General features: G+C 53.1%; 6 protein-coding genes across 6 annotated transcripts; 5 read left to right on the forward strand and 1 right to left on the reverse strand.

The window, feature by feature from the left end:
• Positions 1-118: 118 nt before the first annotated feature.
• Positions 119-1,271, forward strand: ACET3X_002436 (uncharacterized protein; the record flags this gene model as incomplete). The annotated part of the gene is made up of 3 exons (XM_069449179.1): positions 119-130; positions 181-333; positions 384-1,271. The coding sequence occupies 3 exons, from the start codon at positions 119-121 to the stop codon at positions 1,269-1,271; spliced, it is 1,053 nt and encodes a 350-aa protein (XP_069308983.1).
• Positions 1,272-1,464: 193 nt separating this feature from the next.
• On the reverse strand, positions 1,465-2,786 carry ACET3X_002437 (uncharacterized protein). Its single transcript, XM_069449180.1, has 2 exons — positions 2,690-2,786; positions 1,465-2,630 (listed from the first exon to the last, which is right to left on the reverse strand). Exons 1-2 carry the CDS (start codon positions 2,750-2,752, stop codon positions 1,605-1,607), a joined length of 1,089 nt encoding a protein of 362 aa, XP_069308984.1. The 5' UTR covers positions 2,753-2,786; the 3' UTR covers positions 1,465-1,604.
• A 492-nt stretch (positions 2,787-3,278) lies between these two features.
• Positions 3,279-4,991, forward strand: ACET3X_002438 (uncharacterized protein; the record flags this gene model as incomplete). The annotated part of the gene is made up of 5 exons (XM_069449181.1): positions 3,279-3,650; positions 3,746-3,847; positions 3,899-4,546; positions 4,599-4,740; positions 4,798-4,991. The coding sequence occupies 5 exons, from the start codon at positions 3,279-3,281 to the stop codon at positions 4,989-4,991; spliced, it is 1,458 nt and encodes a 485-aa protein (XP_069308985.1).
• A 1,125-nt stretch (positions 4,992-6,116) lies between these two features.
• On the forward strand, positions 6,117-7,291 carry ACET3X_002439 (uncharacterized protein; the record flags this gene model as incomplete). The annotated part of the gene is made up of 3 exons (XM_069449182.1): positions 6,117-7,074; positions 7,121-7,126; positions 7,257-7,291. The coding sequence occupies 3 exons, from the start codon at positions 6,117-6,119 to the stop codon at positions 7,289-7,291; spliced, it is 999 nt and encodes a 332-aa protein (XP_069308986.1).
• A 6,515-nt stretch (positions 7,292-13,806) lies between these two features.
• ACET3X_002440 (uncharacterized protein) lies at positions 13,807-15,012 on the forward strand (the record flags this gene model as incomplete). The annotated part of the gene is made up of 1 exon (XM_069449183.1): positions 13,807-15,012. One exon carries the CDS (start codon positions 13,807-13,809, stop codon positions 15,010-15,012), a length of 1,206 nt encoding a protein of 401 aa, XP_069308987.1.
• A 590-nt stretch (positions 15,013-15,602) lies between these two features.
• On the forward strand, positions 15,603-16,598 carry ACET3X_002441 (uncharacterized protein; the record flags this gene model as incomplete). Its single annotated transcript, XM_069449184.1, has 1 exon — positions 15,603-16,598. The coding sequence occupies one exon, from the start codon at positions 15,603-15,605 to the stop codon at positions 16,596-16,598; it is 996 nt and encodes a 331-aa protein (XP_069308988.1).
• Between the last annotated feature and the right edge of the window lie 4,337 nt (positions 16,599-20,935).

Below are 20,935 nucleotides of genomic sequence, written 5' to 3' on the forward strand. Positions count from 1 at the left end.
TGATGGCGGAATTCGGACTTCTTGGTAGCGCGCGTCACTGCCTGCCCCTCTACATCTCTCAATCTCCAATCTACAACATTGTTACCAAACTCTGCATCATCGTGCCTCATAAGTCGCCATGCATATTCTTGTAAGAACGTCATGTCCGAATAAGCCAATGGCAGATGCTGATAACCATAGGTCACCAACGACGATGGGCCGCCATCAGACCAATCTTCGCCCTACGTACATTCGCTGGTGTCAACACTACAGAAGCATGGGCATACCGTGTCAGTTGTCCTGCCACACACACAGAGGTCATGGATAGGCAAAGCACATCTTGTGGGCAAGTCAGTATGTGATACGACCACCTCTACTATCGATTGTCGTTCACACTGCCCCAGATACAACCGACATACTACCGCCCCGCGCCCCTCCAAACAAACGCCGAAGGGCGTCTTACGAACCATGGCACAACTCACAACTCACCTCTGCCACCCTCGTCAAACGAAGAAGAATGGGTGCTCGTCGACTCAACACCTGCTTCCTGCGTACAGATCGGTCTGTACCACTACTTCTCCGACCGCGGCCCAATTGACCTCGTGGTCAGTGGCCCCAACTACGGTCGCAACAGCACTGCCATCTTCTCCTTGTCTTCAGGCACGATTGGTGGCGCAATGGAGGCAGCAGTATGCGGCATGAAGTCCATCGCCCTATCGTACGCATTCTTCGACCGCAACCACGACGCCAAGATCATCAGTGATGCCAGCGAGCTCAGCGCGAAACTCATACAACATCTGTGGGATAACTGGGATGCGAATACCCACCTGTACACGGTCAACGTACCTCTGGTTGAAAATGTGGGAGAGCGCAAGATCCTATGGACCAACATGCTGCAGAACTCGTGGAAGAGCGGAAGCTGCTTCCAGGTTGTCGAAGTACCCTCCGAGGCAGACGAAACACCATCAGACATTGAGGGTCAGATACGCAAGCAAGAGGAGAAGTTTGGGAAGAAGGAGCTCAAGGCGAACTCTGAGTTACAGGGTGGAGCGTCAGGCACAGACAGTGGGCGAGAAACGCCTTCAGGTCAGGCTCATATACGGTACACACACAAGCACTTCAAATGGGCGCCGACGTTCAAAGATGTGTATGAGAGTGTTGAGGGCAGTGAGCCGGGCAATGACGGATGGGCGGTTGCGCAGGGCTTTACCAGCGTGACTCCGCTACGCGCAAACTTTATGCATGTGAATGGGTTTGAGGGGGAAATCAAGCTGGGTGCGGGCTCTTCGTAGATCCACAGTATGACTCGAAGGCGCAAGACCCTCACTGATCTTTATGAAGAGACGGAAAACAAGTCAACACTTCGCGTGCAGAAAAACTCTCTCTGATGACATTTGGGCACTACCATTGGAAATAGGCAGGGTGCCATGATGGTCTTTGTGAGAGGTTAGAACTAGATATAATGCTAAAGTGATATAAACACTTCCTGGGTATGCTGGGGTATCAAAGTGATTCCAGTACGCCGTCTCAACGCAGTACGCCATCCATATCTTTGTGTTGCCCAAAAGCGCTGTCCAGCGCCTGGAAACCGTAAAGAAAAAAACGCCGTAGACATGCAAAACAAGTTACTCAAAGTTGAAGAAAGCATCGTCGAATTGCGATTGCTCAGGGTTCTCGTACTCGTCCATGTTGAAAAGATCCTCGAGGTCGTCGGTAGCCATGGTGCCCATCATCTCGTCAGTTGTAGTCGTAGTCGGTTCTTCCTTCTTCTCTTCAACTTGTGGCTCCGCAGCAGGTTTGGGCTCCTCTGCCTTGGGTGCTGGCGCTGGCTCTGGCTCTGCGGGCTTCACAACGGTCGCATTGTCATTTGCATTCGTATTCGCATCGGTGTTCATATCTAAGCCTGGCAGGTCTGACATGGTAAAGTCCATGTCCATGTTTGAGGCCTGGTTGGCATTGTCGGCATTGTCATCCTTGGCAAAATCCTCGAGACCGCGTAGTAGCGAAGACCCGTCGTTCCCATCGTCGAGGGTAAAGTCCATGTCGCCCGAGGTGTCCATCATGTCGTTGTGGGTATTGTCGCCAGTCGTGTCCATGGCGTCGCCGAACATGGCATCGAAATCGAACTCGGATTCCTGAGCATTGCCGGTGGTGGGCGTGCCGTCGAAGAGCGGATCTCGTTGCGGCTCGACGTCGGTCTCGATGGGCCGGGGCGGGGGCGCCTTTGTGTCTTCCTCGTTCTTGGGAGCCTCGTCGGCCTCGGGCCCGGGGTCCTTTGCGCTCGTCGCTGGCTCAGGCGCGTCCTGCGCTGGCTCTGCTGGTGGCTCGGGCGGTGCTGGTGTTGCGGCCTTTTCAACCTTGACAGGCGCTTCGTCGACTGGGGCCGGCGTATTCTTGGACTCTGCTGCCAGTCGCGCCTTCTCCACCTCGTGCTGTTTCGCTGCGGCCTCCTTCCTCTTGCGGTCTTGCTTGAGCAGCGCCATGTCCCGGCGCAGGACGGTTTGCGCTAGACGGACCTCGTTCTCGAGCTCGTCGAGGGCATCGTGGAAGCGCTCAGAAGCGGATGGCACGAGTTGCTGCAGCTGGTGCTTCATGCGCCCAGTGCCGCCGCCAGCCTGCTGTTCTTTGAGAAAGCGACCGCAATTGAGGTACTACAGCATGCGTGTTAGCAGCGCCGCGCATAGGCAAGGGGGTACAGGCTGGTGCATACCACGAGGTTGAGCATGGCTTGGAGCGTCTCCATGTGCTGGTTGGCAGCCATGGCGGTGGTCATGAAAGCGTGATGCTGTGCGAAGCGCGTCAATGTGTGGTGTAGTGACGGCGGGAGCTGGGCAGCGGAGGATGCACGAGGGTCCGCTAGGCTGGGCTAGCGGTGCGGTACTACGTTCATAGCTCCCGCTCTTTCGGGTTGCCTTGTGGCCTGCCGCGCTAATTCTTCGACCCTCGCCCGCTCACCTCTCACACCTCTCCTTCTTCACCCCACAGTGGAGATTATAGCTTTGCCGTCCGTCACAGCTCGGCGCAGCGCTCGTCTCTCCTATCTCTCTTCCTCTTGTTTTCCCTTGCCTTTCCTAGTGCGACTGTCCGCTCTCTATTGGTAGCATTAGCCGCGCTTTCCATTTCGACTTTCCTTGCCGCCTACCCAGCAGCCTTCACCCCGCCCGCCAGCGTCGACCCTCCCCGTGGCCTTGTCGCCTTCACCGTCACCGTCGCACCAGCGTCCCCGTCCTCGATAGCCGCAACCCTCCCTTGCGCCGCCTGCCACAATTGTCCCTGTGCGCCTCTTCGCGACGACAGCCATGGCCGACCAACAGAACCCCGGGGCACAGCTCCCTCCTCCCCCTTCCGCTGCCGCTCCCGGCTACGAGAACCAGGGCCAGCCGCAGCAGCACATGCCGCCGCCGCCGCTCGCCCCCGTCATCATCCCCCAGAACAACAACCCCATCCCGACCGCCATCAGCTCGCCCATGTCGGGCAACCCCATGTCCCCGACCAGCGGCCAGCCGGGCTACGTGCCCCGTCGCGCCGCCCCCGAGCCCAACAAGCGCGCGCTATACGTGGGAGGACTGGACCCCAGGGTCACCGAGGACGTGTTGCGTCAGATTTTCGAGACGACGGGCCATGTCCAGAGCGTCAAGATCATTCCAGACAAGACTGCAAGTTCTCCTTCTGTAAGATAACACTCCGCACCTGCTGCATGACTTGACAGCTGGCCGGGCCTATCTTGCAATGGTTGCAACATTCATGTGCCGCTGACCGCTAACAGTTCAACTCCAAGGGCTTCAACTACGGATTCGTCGAGTATGATGACCCCGGCGCGGCGGAGCGTGGCATGGCCACGCTCAACGGCCGGCGCATCCACAACAACGTAAGCTTTGCCCGCCCACACCACCACCACCTACTTTTCTGACTCGCACAGGAAATCCGCGTCAACTGGGCCTACCAATCCAACAACACAACCAAAGAAGACACTTCTAACCACTTCCACATCTTCGTCGGTGACTTGTCCAACGAGGTCAATGACGAGGTTCTCCTCCAGGCTTTCTCTACCTTTGGTCCCGTCTCCGAGGCTCGCGTCATGTGGGACATGAAGACAGGCAGGTCGCGTGGTTACGGATTCGTCGCATTCAGGGATCGCGCCGATGCTGATCGCGCCCTTAGCTCCATGGACGGAGAGTGGCTTGGCTCTCGCGCTATCCGCTGCAACTGGGCCAACCAGAAAGGGCAGCCTTCCATCTCCCAGCAGCAGGCCATGGCCTCGATGGGCATGACGCCGACCACGCCGTTCGGACACCACCACTTCCCCACCCATGGCGTGCAGAGCTACGATATGGTCGTTGCCCAGACACCCCAGTGGCAGACTACATGCTACGTTGGCAACCTCACTCCTTACACCTCTCAATCTGACCTAGTGCCGCTTTTCCAGAACTTCGGTTATGTCACCGAGACGCGTTTCCAGTCTGACCGTGGATTTGCCTTTATCAAAATGGACACTCATGAGAATGCTGCCATGGCCATCTGCCAGCTCAACGGCTACAACGTCAACGGCCGTCCTCTGAAGTGCAGCGTAGGTTGAATCGTTCTCTTTTGTTATTTCTTAGCTCACATTTCCAATCTAGTGGGGCAAGGATCGTCCTCCGACTGGCCAGTTTGAGGGCTACTCGCCTGCAGGCGGTCCCAACTCAGCTTATCCTCAGACGCCGAGCGCGTACTTTCCTCAGTATGGTGGTGGGCCACAAGGTGGTCCCATGTCACCCTCAGGTGAGCGGCACCGGAGGAAGCTGCAGTATCGAAACAAGCAATCTAATGCGCGGGCAGGACCCAGCCCCGGCGGACAACCCTTCGCGCAGCAGCAGCAAGCCTTTGGCAACCCTGGCATGCCCTACCAGCAGCAGATGCAGCAGCCAGGCAGCGCTGGTGGCTATGGCCGCGGCGCTCCCCAACAGCCACAGTGGGGCCAGTCTCCTCAGGCAGCATTCAACCAGAATGGCTTTGGGGGATACCAGGGCTAAGCAGCCTGTTTGTTAAGATTTGTTCCCTTCAGCCCTGTGCCCTCTATTGTTCCGACACGCCCGTTGTTTACGAGGGCGCTATTTTGGATAGCTCCGATTTCTGGTCATATCTCATCAGCTACTTGGTCTTATGTTCTTAGGGAGTCGTTATTTAATTCCGTTGTCCAAAATGGTGCAAGCGTTGTTGTCTTCTGGCATGGATGGCACATTTCTTGTGGGGTATGGTTTACGGTCGTTTTGGTTCACAATGAATCTCCTATCTCGTGTTAGTTTTCTGTTGCTACAGGCTCCGGCTCTGATTACCCCTTCACTATCTATTACAACGTTGAATCTTGTTGCGAATTCTCTTCTTGATACCAAAGCGAATTCTTCTTGATACCAAAAGCTTATTTCTCGCGGCGTATGCTGGTCGTCGCTGATGGGTCGGAATAGTATGTCGACTAGCATAGTGCCTGATGGCGAACTACTTAGTAGTCCTAAGTAAGGCGTAATACATTGATATCAGACGTTGAAGACCTGACCTTTTGGAAGCGTGTTGCATGATTCTTGCGCAAGTCGGTCAGGCCTGCACTACGTACGTCATAGAATCGTACCGACAAGTACCTGGGTGTGGCTTAGTCGATCAGAGCGTGTACCTGCGTCAAGCTGCTTGGGTCCTGCATGTTCCATCAAGCTTTGTAGATACACCGCAGAAACACCGTTGTGATGGTATCACGTGACACACTACACTAGTCCTTCCCGATCGGGACGTCGTGTCGCGTTTTGTGGGTCCGTCCGAACACTAATTGATGCCAACACTCACACCCCACCGCGCCATAGGGCATGCAGACACTCGACATCATCTCGCTAATCCTTTCTTTTGTCGGCGCTCTCTTTGTTTGCTGTATGCTTGTTACTCTCGGGAAGAGGAGTGCGTCGCTTAAACCGTGCAATCCGAAAAAGTCGTCGTCGTCGCTCGTTGGCATCCATCCCGCTCGGACGCATTCGCCTCCCACACGGTCCCTCACGCACCTTCCTCGTACGCGCTTCTCGACATCACCTCTGCTGCCACCAACCACTCCGCCCACAGCCTCGCCTCCCCACTACTTTGGCTACCTCTCCTCTCGCCCCCACACAACAACTACCATGTTCAAGTCGGCGGTGCAGAATCACAATGCCATCGCGTCTGCTTCGCCTACAAACACTGCCTATAAGCAGGCTTCGCTGGGGAGCGTTCTCAACCGCACTGGATCGCAGACGTCATCGACGCGTCCTGTAGGAAGCGGGACGAAAACAACTGTCGGGGCAGCCGCGCAAGGAACCAAGAGAACGTCCAACGGATTGGCCAAGTCTTTGAACTCGCACGAGGATGATTTCGACTACCCCACGATGAGCATTGTCGGGTCGGAGAAAGAGAACGAGCTCCCGGCCGCATTCCATATGACATCGCGCAACAACCCGGGCGTCTTGCCCCAAGCCCTGTTCGATGAGGACGACTTCGATAGTGACATAGATCTCGATGTCGAAGATCCGGCGACGAAAGGCACTGTCACATATCCTACGCTAACTCGCGTTGCTTCTGATGGCTCGGCCGACTCGGGATACGACTCAAGAGCGCAGACTGCCGATATAAAACCAGAATTGGATAGTAGCCAGCCAATACCGTGGTCTTCATCGCCCTTGTCACACTACAAAACACCACAGAGGCCCGAGCCACCAAAGTCTAAGCGAAGGACCTTACCATGGCCACATGTTCAGAAGCAGGAATCTATACAGGAGGAGGAAGAGCAAGAGGAGACCGCACACCCCAGGAAAAGAGTCTTCAAGGAGGCCGACAAGCCTTTTTCGACACCTGCGAAGGACTCCAAGCCTGAATTGCTTTGGAACACGACCGCAAGCGCCCTGAAGCAGCAACGAACGACTTTCAGGGAGGCTAACAAGGCTCAAGCAAAATCGAACCAGGGCGCCGACGAGGACATGACTGAGGCGATTAAGAAGAAAAAGAAGAACACTATCCACAAGATCTTCCTTAGCGAAGAGCAACAGAACGTGTTGAACCTAGTAGCGGAATACAAGAAGAGCGTCTTCTTCACTGGATCTGCTGGTTTGTGGAACGGGCTGTTGGCATGAGATCCTGCTAACAATGATAGGTACTGGTAAATCAGTCTTACTTCGTGAGATCATCGCAGCTCTACGACGGAAATACTCCCGTGAGCCGGATCGAGTAGCAGTCACAGCGTCCACAGGTCTGGCAGCGTGTAACATTGGCGGTGTTACCATACACAGTTTCGCAGGTATCGGACTCGGCAAAGAGCCTGTAGAAGACTTGATAAAAAAGATTAGGCGGAACGCCAAAGCAAAGCAGCGGTGGTTACGTACGAAAGTGCTGATCATAGACGAAGTCTCGATGGTGGACGGCGATCTGTTCGACAAACTGGAGGCAATCGCCCGGACGATCCGCAACAACGGCAGACCATTCGGTGGTATCCAGCTCGTCATTACCGGCGACTTTTTCCAATTGCCTCCTGTCCCAGAGAAGGGACGGCTGGCCAAATTCGCTTTCGATGCAGGTACCTGGACTACAAGCATCGAACACACGATTGGCCTGCACCACGTCTTCCGTCAGAAGGATCCTGTCTTCGCGAATATGTTGAACGAAATGCGAGAGGGCCGACTGACACAAGACTCAATCAATCGCTTCAAGCAGTTAGAGCGTCCACTGCCAAAGGGAGATGAGAGTGTCGAAGCCACAGATCTCTTCCCGACACGTGTCGAGGTTGAAAACGCAAACGCTGGTCGCATGTCGCGACTCCATGGTAATACCTTTTTGTTCGAAGCTCGCGATGGTGGTACGATCACAAACAAGGAGCAGCGTGATAAGCTGTTACAGAGCTGCATGGTACCAGCGCAAATACATCTCAAGAAAGGTGCTCAGGTCATGTTGGTAAAGAACATGGACGAAACTTTGGTGAACGGCTCGCTAGGGAAGATTACAGGCTTCATGACTGAGCAGATGTTCAGTATCTACAAGGATGACGAAGAGGCTTTCCTGGAAGAGGGTCCTTCAGAGGCTGCCATGAAGACAGAGATGATGAAGAATACGCTCGGCGTAAACAGCAATCAGGTCTATCCTGTTGTTCGTTTCGCAATCGCAGACGGTACCACGCGCGACCTGTTATGCAAGCGCGAAGACTGGAAGATTGAGCTACCAAACGGCGAAGTGCAAGCATCGCGTTCTCAGATCCCTCTCATCCTTGCATGGGCGCTCTCCATCCACAAAGCACAAGGTCAGACGCTTGAGCGTGTGCGCGTCGATCTTGGTAAGGTTTTTGAAAAGGGTCAAGCGTACGTTGCGCTATCCCGTGCGACGAGTATGGCTGGTCTGCAGATCCTGCGGTTCGATCCTAGGAAGGTCATTGCACACGAGAAGGTGCGGTCGTTCTATGCCGGTCTCAGTAGAGCGGAGCAGGTCGAGGGTAAACCAAAGAGCAAGACCATTCTGGGTAAGATGCAGGCTGCGAAGATTAAGGGGAGTGCCGAGTGAGAGGGAAGATGCTACAGGGTAGGTTTGAGATATTGGCGTACGATACGACGGCATAGGAGATGTTATTGTTAAGGGCACAGCGGCGTTCATGAAGTGGAGAATCTTACATGGCTAGAAGCATGGTCCCCCGGGCTTGTGGCGATACGACTATATTTTCACGCGGCGTCTGGTAAACATACGGAGATACCAAATCATACCTCTCATCAGTCATCACGGTCTGCCGAGAACCAGATATATGATTGTGCCATCAGTATCACGTCTTTCAGGACAGTGTAGTCATGACGCTGAGCGGAGACGGGCTGGCACAGTTAATAAGAACATACTCAGTAAGCACACTGAAAAGGCTGATCTGATGGTCACGCTACGATGGCGTTCCTCGCAGCCGTTAGACGAGATGTTCGGCATCGTGTCTAGCTAGGACCACAAAAAGAGCAAAAAGAGAGCCAAAAAAATGTCAAAACCAGACAACATCGAGAATTCGCTGGTGGTTACCCGTCTAACTACTAATCTACTAGTACACTACTTGTATAGCTAAGCAGCCAGATTCTAGCTATATACCAAACCAAATATCATCTAGTTTGGAGTAGTACTTGCTGAGATATTTGGTAACCCGATTGAAGGTTTCAGAGCAACCTATTTGCCAGTATAGTTCTAGTGTCGATGACCAAATTTCGGCTCCCGGGGGTAGATCCTAGGTACCGTTTCTTTTTAGCTGTTTGTAACCTCGTTTAGTACGAACCTCGCTGTTAGAACAACTAATCGCCTACTTTACCAACAATGTGAGTCGGGTATATAGAGGGGATGCGAGAGATTGTCAAAGATGATAAGTAGCAGTCCCGTCAAGCAGATCCATCTACATCAGCTCTGCACTTTACTCGAATCATTAATCACTCATCCAAAGCCATTAACACGATGCACGCCTTCATCTTCCTCGCATCTCTTTTACTCTGCCGCAGCACTCGCGCGCAATCTCCATCTGATGTACTTGCAGACATCCCGCTCATGTGCCAGAGTGGTAAGTCTCCCATTTGTGCGCAGATAGATATTCTTAACCGCTGATACATTCTCCTAGGATACACTCCCTCTCTCAGCTGCGAACCCTTGCCGGCTGACGACAACTGCGCATGTACTTGTCGGGATGGAGCAGTGTTCAACCAAACTCGTCCTGACTTCTTGGGCTCCGTTCCTATAACGCCAGGTTTAGGAAACAATCGCCAGGTCGAGGGCAAACCCTGTACTGCGGAGATAATCCAGCCATGGACAAAGATTGCATTGCCGCACAAGGCTCACACGTTGGAGCCCACGGACGTCGTCTCAGATATTGTCGACATTCCTGATGACAGCATCTTCTTGGTGGCTGATGCGGACCGGAGATGTCAGCACTTTGAGGTGTACATCGATGACGAAGTTGTAGGGCAGACGTGGGGAGAAGGCCCGCTTGACAATAGTAAATGCGGGACTGGAGAGGAATGCATGGAGCACCATGGGGGAAGCTATCGCTATTTTACCCTTTCTAAAGGTAAATGACGCCGGATAATCTTCCTCTTTCTCTTCTTATGCTAACGATCGGTGTCTTCTAGGGCAACACAAGATTGGCCTTCGGTGGGTTCATGTCACAGATGCATGCAAACATCTTCCGAACGCAGTTGGATCTTTCCAGATATACAAGCCTTGTTAAAGAATGGTGTGGACCTTCATCTGAAAAAGGCTTAGCTAAGGTTAAGTTAGACCAGCTCGGAGAAGTGCAGGCGAAGGCGTTTAATAATTTCAGCAACTGATGGGGTCGCGTATTGGCTGTGGAAAGATACAGTGTTACCACATGAAGCCCTTGTAACACGGCTACTAGCATTTCTGTAGACAATCTGAAAGCATCTCGTCTTAGAAGCTGCAAATTCCGAGGAGTCTGGCAAGAGCATAGCGTAGTGACGTGTTGGATCAGTTAGCTGCGTGAGACAGTAAGCTGCTCAAGCTCAAACCGACTCACGATCACTTAGCAATACTATCATTTATGTTTCTACTATTCTCAAATAACTTATACCACGTCTACTCCAACGTTTACCGCACCGCAGCCTTGCTTAACAAATCCGCTCGCGGCTCTCTAGACTTCTGCACAAAGCTTATACTAACAAGCACCCAAATAGAAACCAACCCCAAGAGATCAGCGCCAAGAATGAAAGGCTGGGAAGGAGAGGAGGAGACAGGGGAGAATATGAGGATGTGGCCGTTGAGCTCAACCTCCCGGGAAATCAGTGTAACCTTGGAACAATTGGAGTGAACCGGCATAGGTACCTAGGCAGTGTGGTGTGTCCACGAACTTCGCTTCAGTCGACCAGGCTAGCCGCCAAGTTGTCGCGTAAGGCCATCGGTTCCAAAGCAACAGAGCGATTTCCAAGTTTGCGTGGTTTTTCGTGCGTCATCTTGTGCCACGACCAGCTTTCATCATGCACGTCCTGGTACTGCGTTCCAAGTAGAACCGAACACTCAAAGATGGCATTGACGCCGCAGTAGCGTGCCTTAACGCAAATACATACATCGAGATGACGACCTAGGGTCTGAGATTTCGACACCGTGTAGAGCCTACTCATAATGGTCTTTTAGAGAACAGATTCATTCACAACGAACATATAACTCAATGTCAGTGCTTGGAATCGCAGAGGTTAGAACGTTATAACCGTCAAAAGCAATTTCAGTTTCGGTAGCAGCTCGGGTGGCGCCATCGCGCCGCTCCGAATGCTCTTCGATTCCAAAAAGAAAGCATCATGCAAGCTTGCACGGTTACGACTCACACAACGGTATCATTCTGTCAGAGTACAGACATGCCGCATGTGGAGCTGGGGAAATATGAAGGAGGAAAACTATAAGAACCTCGCCGTAGCAGGCATCAATCTTCATATTCACAACCTTCAGAGCCAAACAACTCCTCAGTGCACACCATGAAAGCTTCAAGCGTCCTCGCTCTTGCCTTGAGTGCAAAGGCCTTTGCCTACAACCCACAACAAGTACTCGGCTCGGTCGACGCCCTGGGAATCAACAAGTATCAGTGCAACAATGGTAAGCACTCTGAGTCCCAGCGGTATCTAGCAAAGCTGACGCAAAATGGGTGCGACGCCCTCTGTCGTTTGTGATGATGCATCGTCAGCCAAACACAACTGCTCATGCACCTGTACCAACGGCGTCACCTTTGAGCAACCTCTCGACCCTTTCTCTTCTCCAACCAACGGACCTGACGACAACGACGCCTGCTAGACAGACAAGACGCACTGTTTCGAGCGCGAGCAGCAATTGATGACGGAGAAGGCGGCACTCGAGAAAGGACAACAAGACCTCGCCGCAAGCGTGCAGGCACTCAACGATCAATTCAGTACCTATCAGAACAAACCTGCATACCACTACATTGGCTGCTTCGTCGACGGCGCAAAGCGCGTGCTACCAAAGATGGAAACATCAGCGGTAATGACACTCAAGCTGTGCGATAGCTTGTGTAAGGGTTACTCGTTTTTTGGCCTTCAGAACGGCAGGGAGTGCTTTTGTGGAAACAAGTTTGAGAACCCAACTAACCACGTTGACGACAAGGACTGTTACATGGCATGCTCAGGTGATAAGGATACCAAGTGTGGAGCGGGATATAGGCACCAGATGTACGCTAGGACAGATGTATAGTCCAGGGACATTTAGTGGTTTTCTTCTAGTGTTCTTGCGTACTGTGCTAGCGCGTAGGAGAATTCGTAGGTGCTCCTCTACTGCTAGGCTAATCAGCCAGTGGCAATAATACAGAACACCGTTATCCTTTTTCCAAAACAACTTCCGCGGTGATTCTCTGATAACTCCTTGTGACTCGTTCTTTGTAGCCACATCTTAGATGCCAGTTCAGGTAACGGGATGCTCTGGTCCTGGTGACAGCCGAGATGTACAAAAAATCAAAAACATACAACAGCGGGGATTCGCTTGTGGTCACCCACCTAACTACTAATCCGCCGGTACACTGCTTGTATATGGCTGAGCGGACGGGAAGCCTAATTTTCAGTGTCCTATAATCGTATGTGCTGGATTGAAGTGTTGTTGTCATTATATACCAAATGGTGACCGCCGCTTGTGGAATGGGTTTGAGATGCGTAACTTCATCATGTTTAGCATACATCCATCACCTTAGCACTGATACTGACCGCTGGCTGCAAATATACTAACAAGCTCACCAGGTGACGAATTTCTGTATCCAGGAGCGTGTCTGTCGTAAGACCTTGGCTCGACACAATATGTTACGTGCTTCGGATGTTGAAGGGGTACCGAACAACAATCAAGCATATAACACTAAAGTGTCGCGTGTTCCTGGAACAAAGCGATGGTGTACATTCGACATGATTCTGACTGCTAGCCTATGCGTGTTTGGTTTTTACGAGTGCGCAAGCGAGATTGGTCAAGAGGCTTGGAGTCGGCGTCGTAGTCAGACTTGAATTATCGAATATGAGTGACGCTTGTGCAGCGTAAATTATGGTGGTAAAGTTAATGCAAACAGTACACAGACGAGGGCGAGAAAGCATGTGGGGAAGAGGCATAAATAGCGACGCCGTCGCGAAATGAAGCCCGAAGGGCATCCACATGTAGCAGCTCACACCCAATTCGGCACTCGATAGCGTCCCCAATGTGCGAGGACAGCGGCGTGATTGGACTGTGCCTGTCGTCGACCTTGGGCGGTGGGACGGTACGCTAGTCAGCTGCACCCAATTTTCAGGGTCTCGTTAGAGTCTTGCCCGGCGTCCATCAGGGATCATGGCGGCTGGAGACTGCGAGGCGAGCGAAAGGGCCGGGGATGGCGATGGCGGTTTTGATGAGCAGGGACATGTCAAATGCCCGGCTGTGTGTAGCAAACAAAGTCTTGTTTGTCGTGCTGGGTGCGGCGCCTGTTATCGCGCGCGGTCGCGACTGCCCCAGATGTTGGATAGCGGCAATCTCGGCGGCAGGTACCAACGTCGCGGCCCCTCCCTCTCGAGTCGCAGAACAGCAGCATCGTGAGCCTTCTCGTGCACCGCTCCGACGGTCGCCGCGCCAACTCGCACCATCTCGCACGCAGTCTGTCGCTCCCACCTGTCGCTGGGCAGTTTGACCGTCGCTGGCCAGTCACGGCGCGCACAAAGTCAGTTTGCGGCGGCTGAAACGCTGCAAGGTCCGTTGTGCGTCCAGCGCCCAGCACAACACGAGCACCGCGCTATTCCCCTGCGCTGCTTAGCCTCGGCCTCTCCAGTCCAGTCCATAGTCGTGAGCGCAGACTATTATGTATACTCGCAGACCGCCGCCATGACTGCCGCAAATCTCTCCTCGCCGCCTCGTGTGAATGAAGATCTGCACCACGACCATCTTGTCCAACTCCCCAAGTCCAAGTCCGCGGTGAGCCCGATACCGCGTCAAGGCCCGAACCAGACACCGGCTCCTACCAAGGCGCTTGTACAAGACACACCACGCTCCAGCTCCAGCTCCAGCTTCAGCTCCACCCAAAGCCAGCCCTCTGCCGACGCCATGGGAGAAAGCAGCACCCTCGCCCGCCAGCTCAGCAACACCGACGACGACAGCATGGCCTCGCGCAGGCCCTCTACGCCACGCTCGCAGACGCACACCCAGCCCGACACTCTCACCTCCCTCCCCACTCGCCCACGCAACCGCTCGCCCTACTCTCGCTCTCATGTTCGCTCCCAGAGCGGCTCAGCGTTGCCGAGCGCGCCGCCCATGACACGGGCCCATTCGTTGCCTACCGTCATGCAGCCGTCTGGCAACCTCAGGCTCTCGCCGACCCCGATGGAGCTTGCCCGCCCAGCTTCTCCTCTGCGCTCGCCCAAGCGAACTCGCAGCCCACGAGCACTGGAGCCACGGCCGCACACAGTAGTAGGAGCTCCAGAGCGTTACGGCTCGGGTATCCGTCCGGCCTCTATCGGCTCCTTCGAGGGCGCTCCGAGTGTGTGTGACATCTCAGAAGACGCCGAGTTGGAACTCACGCCACGCGTTGGCACCACCGTGTCGAGTCTATACAGCAGCACAGGCTCCCTCTCAAGGCGGCGTCGGCCAGCTTCACCGCTCTACCAAGTCTCGGTCCCCTTTGGCGCACCACCTACCAGCACCCCATCTGCCAGCACTCCAACGTCAACTGCCTCCTCGCCGCTCCTCGCACCATCCAGGTTCAACGAGAACTACCCCATGTCCCATGCCTCATCGTCTGTGCCCTCTACACCAACCTCGATGCGCTCCCGCAGTCCTTCCATCTCGTCTCTCGAAACCATCGAAGATAGTCCAGACGCAGAAGAAGAGGCCATAGAGGCTGACCGCATACGCCGACTCAAGGCAGCCGCTGATCGCGAGGATGGTGGAGATGCCAGAAGATCCAGCTTGGACGTGCCCGAAGGTCGTGGACGTAGTCTGGGCTTCGGCAAGCGAGACTCAAGGAAGAGGTGGAGTGTCTGTGGAGCGGAGCGACGTGGTGATCTGGACTTGGAGACTATATGGGAAGACTGATTCTCAACGCTGATCTGTCAGCATGACTGCATCTTCCAAGTTGGCAGCTCTGAGCGTCCGGAGTTTTTTGGAGTTAATTCTTGGCGAATGGTTCGTCCTGCGCTTTTTTTTTCTCCTTTTCACGTTATGATCGTCACCCAACGCGGCTCAGACCAGCGTTCGTGGATGGAACGAGGATGCGCTCTTGTTTTACGCATATGGTATGATACATTCCCACGATACGACACGACATGTCGTCACAGCATGATACCCTCCTTAGGAGCTCTTTAGGTTTTGAGGCTGTCCTACAGTCCGATAGCATTTAGTAGCCTGCAATACAATACCAATGGATTTGAAATCATCGCGCCCTCTACTGTTGACCCATTACCTACAGAAACACGAGAAACTAGTGTCTAGTTTTGCCTACTACTGCCGTTTTGGGAAATCCGAACAGTCGGCCAATGACATCACACTAAGACCTGGAGCTTGAGGCCTCCTAGTGGGGTTGGACGCGACTGCCCCTCGACGCGAACGACATATATATATCAGGCGTCTCGTCATCTCCATTCACACTCAATCACTTTGAACACTCCAACGATAAGACTGCCATCATGATCAATCTTGCCATCATCGGAACCAACTGGATCACCCATTCTTTTGTTGAAGCCGCGCACGCGACTGGGAAATACAACCTGTCCGCGGTCTATTCACGAAAGGAAGAGACCGCGAAAGAGTTTGCATCCAAATATGAGGGCAAGCAGATCACCATATACACCGACCTCGATGCCCTAGCACAAGACAAGATCGACACAGTCTACATCGCCAGCCCCAACATCCTACACTACGAGCAAGCCAAACTGTTCCTGAATGCAGGCAAGAATGTCATCTTGGAGAAGCCCGCTTGCAGCACAGTCGACGAGTTGGATCATCTGTTCAAGCTAGCCAAAGAGAACAAGGTCGTTCTTGTTGAGGCGTTCCGCCACATCCAAGAAGCAAATTTCAAGCTCCTCAAGGAGAAGATCTCCGACCTTGGTCCCCTGTACGGCGCCTCCATCACCTTTGCGCAGTACTCTTCACGCTACGAGAAGGTCCTGCAAGGCGAAGTACCAAACATCTTCAACCTTGAGATGGGCGGTGGCGCTCTCGTCGACCTGGGGGTGTACTGCGTGGCTGCAGCCGTCGATCTCTTTGGCGCACCCACCTCTTCGCAATACTATCCTGTCAAGATCGCAACAGGAGCTGATGGTGCCGGTCGCTTGATTCTCCACTATCCCACCTTTACTGTACATCTCTGCCATTCCAAGATCTACAACTCTGATGCCCCATCCGAGATCTACGGCGAGAAGGGCACCCTGATTGTACCGACCATTACCGACATCAACAAGATCACTTTCTGGGACCCCAAGAAGAAGACACGCGAGGACGTGCAGGGAGTTAAGACGCCTGAGAAGCTGAACCTGATTGAAGAGGCAAGAGAGTTTGCTAGATGCATTCAAGAAAAGGACGGAGCTGCGCTAGGGAGACTGGAGCAGCATAGCAGGGATACATTGGCGATTATGCAGAAGGTCAGGCACGACAATGGCCTGGTCTTTCCGGGAGGAAAGTGAACGCTTGGCTTTGTAGCTGAAACAATCTTCATCCGACGATGCTGTTATTACCAAGTCATTCTATTGTAGGCTGCATACTTCCGTCGGTTAACATTACCCAAACTGTGCGATACCAAGCAATACGTCAAATCCAAGAGGGTGTTAGCGCTGCAGATCGCATCCTTCTACACTACAGGGCGGTTTATGGACGTAGGTAGCCTTTGGTAGTCACTCCGTGCATACCCGATCCAGTTGATCACGACATACGGCCATGTGAGTTGCGTCAAGGGAGCTCTGGCATTGTTTCGCGTAACTCGACTATGAACCCATTGTCCCAAGGCTCGTAGCAAACGCTACTCCTCCCAAGCCCTTTCAAAAAATAATCTCTCATGATAAGCTAGACTCTAGCAAGTCGCTCTTCTTCTCCCAAGAATTGAATGAAGCCCTTTCAACCCAAATCTCGTACAATGAGCTAAACCTTAGCAAGTCGCTCTCCGCCTCCAAAGAATCGAATCAAGTCGTCTGTCCTCGTCCTACGATTCCTTCCAATCCGAAGTCGTGGTAAAGTATCGTATCGTACATGTCTGGGTATTCTGCTTTCCTCCTGCTCGACTCGACCAAAGGGCGTCGACGTCCATTTTCACTACTCCACTCAATGTGGTCATGACTTTGAGGGTAGTGGAGGTAGAGGTCGATTTGGTGGTGGGCCTGGGCATGGTGGGAGTGTTGTCCAGCCTTTTGATGGCATATTGTTGATTTGTGGTTGTAGTTGTGGTTGACTGAGGAGCATGTGGTATCTCAGTGTTTGAGATAGGGTGTGCCGCTGTATAGATGAAGCGGTGTGTGTGTGTGTGTGTGTGTGTGGTAAGGTCGGTTTACAATACCAAGCAAAGTGAACTTTGTACAAAAGATGTTTGATTGGATGAGCTGATGCAGGTGATGGAGTTGATGGTTGGATAGGGACTCTACACAAGGAGACGTACCCTCCATATATACATCCCACCCCTCCACTCACCCAACACCAATCAAGGGGTTAAACTCACCCCCTCCAAAAGAATAGTGGATAGTCACAATCAGCGAACGATGAGAAAAGCACCGTCGATCGTCCACGTCGATCAAGAGCAGTACTCCACCGTGGTTCAACAAAGCAATGCGTCCGCATTGGGACTGGCCCTACACTGCAAACGTTAGCCAGGTTCAGGGTGTCTGCTTCCGCGGAATCAAGACTACGCCTGCTCGGTACCTCACAAATGATGTGACGACAGGGAAACAAGGTTCAAGACCCTACTTCCCCCTCGGGGCGACTAGCGAGCTGCTTTTTTGTGAGCTAATAGTCTGGTAGAGGCGCAAAGTGGCGGCAGATGGCTAGGGACTTGCTTTTTCGTGTCTTGGCGCAAAATCGTCGAATGGACAAGGGAAAGAGACGAGCGGGAAACGGAAATAACATGCGCAGTGTCGGTGCGAGAGTGTCTCGACTGGACTCTTACCACGTGCGTTTATGCTGTGTCGGTCGGTGGATGGCGTAGAGCGTGGAGAGCTGTCTGGTCACAACGAGACTGCATCTCAGCCTCCTCAGCGCCTTTTCCAAAAGGAACCGCAACACCCTTTCCAACGCAAAGGTGTTTCGATGAGCAAAACACAACAGCGGTCCAGATGGCCTTGTTACACAGGGCGTCTGGAGTGGGCGAGTGGCACGTTGTTGGTACCGAGCTGGACTCAACGGACCTGTGGCATGTGCCTAAATCTCCGCCTCGATGCAAGATGCCAGCAAACGTCTCAGCTCATCTTCCTTCTTGATGATCAGGCCATCATCGATGACAGACAAAGCTCGCTTCGCTTAGGTTCTTGTCGCGAAGCTCTCAGCTTTGCTCCCCTCCCTACATGCCGAACCTTCCTCAGGCAATGAGTCCCTGCGTCTGTTTGTGTGATTATCGTATCGTGTCCCCTCTCTCATCGGTGACCCCGAAATGTTGCTGTGTTAGTCGGCGTCCCTGGCGTATTACCCAGGCTGACCAGACCCGTTACAATGGTATGCGTCGTTCGTGCTAGAGAGATTATGCAAGCAGCATACTGGTGGAAATCACACAAGCGTGCTTAGCACCCGTACCCTTCCTTAGTGCTGGTATTGGCCTCACGCGCCGCCTGAGCCGTTGAAAATGTGCGGATGAGAGTATAAACGTGGTGGAGCATGGTGGTTCCGTGATACCCAGGCTGAAAGAAACGAGGTGAGGCTTTATCGCAAGTGTACCAAAGACACGCGCCGGATCGGACCCCCTTGACCAATCAATCGTTTCCAGACTAGCAGGTTAGCTGAGGTCCGTCTCCCGCGGATCTGCCATTTCTGACATCTGACGTGCCCGCGCATGTCTTGCCTATGTTGGCGCATGTGAAGACTTGCCCATGTGCACTGGCCATGGGGGGTTGGTAATCGCCACTTGGGCCTCAAGATAGACTGTCAACCCTTATTAGTTCCAAGACTAGATGTAAGCGACCTCGATCCGCGGGGTATACGTGGGTCGCTTGTCACAGATGCTGCCGTTCGAAGCCCCCTTCGGTAGCGAATTGACGGTTGCGATGTAGTGGTTAAGAAGCCGATGGGCCGAAAGCCGATACTGCCGCGGCCGCCGATGATACGTAACCCAGAAAATTGGCAAGTTCGTCATATCGCGAGACAGCATTTCGTATCGAGGGGTTCTTCCACTATCCCTCCGAGGACCCTCACGCCACAGGCTCAGCATGATCAGAGACCAACAGATTCTCAGCCCGTCATCTACAGACGAATACAAGCCGCCTCCCCGTTAGCTCTACACCTTCTCCTGGTAAGAGCGGGCCTTGCGCTCCGCGTAGTGCCCGCCGCTCATAGAAGTTGCGGTGGCTCATGTTGGAAGTTGCGGTGGCTTATGGTGGGAGTTGCCGTGAGTTTACACCACTTGAACGAAGCGACAGTGGAAATTTGGAGCATGTCAGTGTGGTGGCTGATTGCTGTGGATGTGGATGTTGGGACCGCAAGTGCTAGTTCGTTTCAGCCGCTACAATTACCAGATTGCACTACTCTGTGATTCGACAGTCGCAAGAGCAGCTCATTGGTGGCTTTCTCAAATAATCTGTCCTGTGGGAATGGAATGCTAGTCGGGTATGTCTGCATGTTGGCTGACCAAGCGTGCCGTTACCAAGGTTGGTCGAAACGCGAGGTCGAGCTGGGGAGCCTGTCGTTTCATAGATCCACTCAGCTGGGCATAGAGCAAAGCCACCGAAGAGCTTAGTTGAGGTCGTCTGGATACACACTAACGACGCGACTCTCTGGAGATATCTATCGTGGCGATAGTGTTGGTATGGGTGGTGTTCGGCTGCTTGCAAGCAAAAAGCCAACAGTGCAGTTAAGATCGGGTATCAAAGACGGACCGATAGGAAGAATTCATCTCGCGGTGGTTCGCACGAGATTAACCACTGGCGCAAAATCGATGGACAGACACAGGCTTGATGTCATCCATTTCTTACATCTGGTTGGCTCGATATGTTTGCTGACTTGGCAGAATATTCCAGCTGCCTCAAGCTTCGAAGTATAGACTGCGATCAAGGTTGAGGTAGTACGATATTCGATAGTCGGCTGACATATCGACTGTTAGTAGAAAAATGTACCAGATCGAAACGCTATCAGGTGAGATAGTGATCCACAATCGAAGATGAGAAGTAGGCTGTAGAAATCGGAATTTACAGCATATTGTCATCATCCAGCGCGGCCATTTAAAGCATTGCGCAGCTCGACAATACCTCGCAAGAGAGACGATAACTGTTGCCTCCACTTGTCGCTTAGGACTGTCAGCAAGAGCTTCAAACACAGCTGGGCAGTCTGCATAATCTCAGCACTCGTTGTATGAGAAGATGGTGACGTGGAGTCAGAAGATCTACAGTACTATCAGCCTACCCGAAATAAATTTGGAATGTCAGATCTCGTGATTACTAGCTCCCACAATGTTGGGGGTAGACACTAACCTAGTAAAACGGGATGTGTATGCTCTGTATTGACTCATGTCGACCCCGCTGTGTATTCCCGAAGCACGTGTTGATTACGCCCCTCGCAGGAAGCACCCAAGTGGGTATAGCGTTTTCCGAATACCAGGTAGATCACATGGTCGACCGTCGAGGGCTGTCGTAGTTCAGCCTCGTCGTCAGCGTTGCCAAGCGTTGCGGACCAGGATGGCAGCGGGCCGCAATTACCATACCGGAAGCGTGTCTTGAGATCTGAAGCGAAAAATCACATATGATTGCCGAATGTATGTACTGGTCGCTCGACCATAGATACCAACACCAATCCATCAGACAAGGGGGATGGCTGAGGGTGGGCGTTCCTGTAAGTT

Source organism: Alternaria dauci, chromosome 2 (assembly GCF_042100115.1).
Source record: "Alternaria dauci strain A2016 chromosome 2, whole genome shotgun sequence".
NCBI classification, from domain to species: Eukaryota; Fungi; Ascomycota; class Dothideomycetes; order Pleosporales; family Pleosporaceae; genus Alternaria; species Alternaria dauci.

What these genes read in the sequence shown, in the direction of transcription:
- ACET3X_002437 (XM_069449180.1), bottom strand. Translation starts at nt 2,752, where the DNA reads ATGACCACCGCCATGGCTGCCAACCAGCACATGGAGACGCTCCAAGCC. An exon ending in AAGCCATGCTCAACCTCGTG is followed by an intron (nt 2,631 to 2,689) that starts GTATGCACCAGC and finishes CGCATGCTGTAG; the next exon opens with TACCTCAATTGCGGTCGCTT.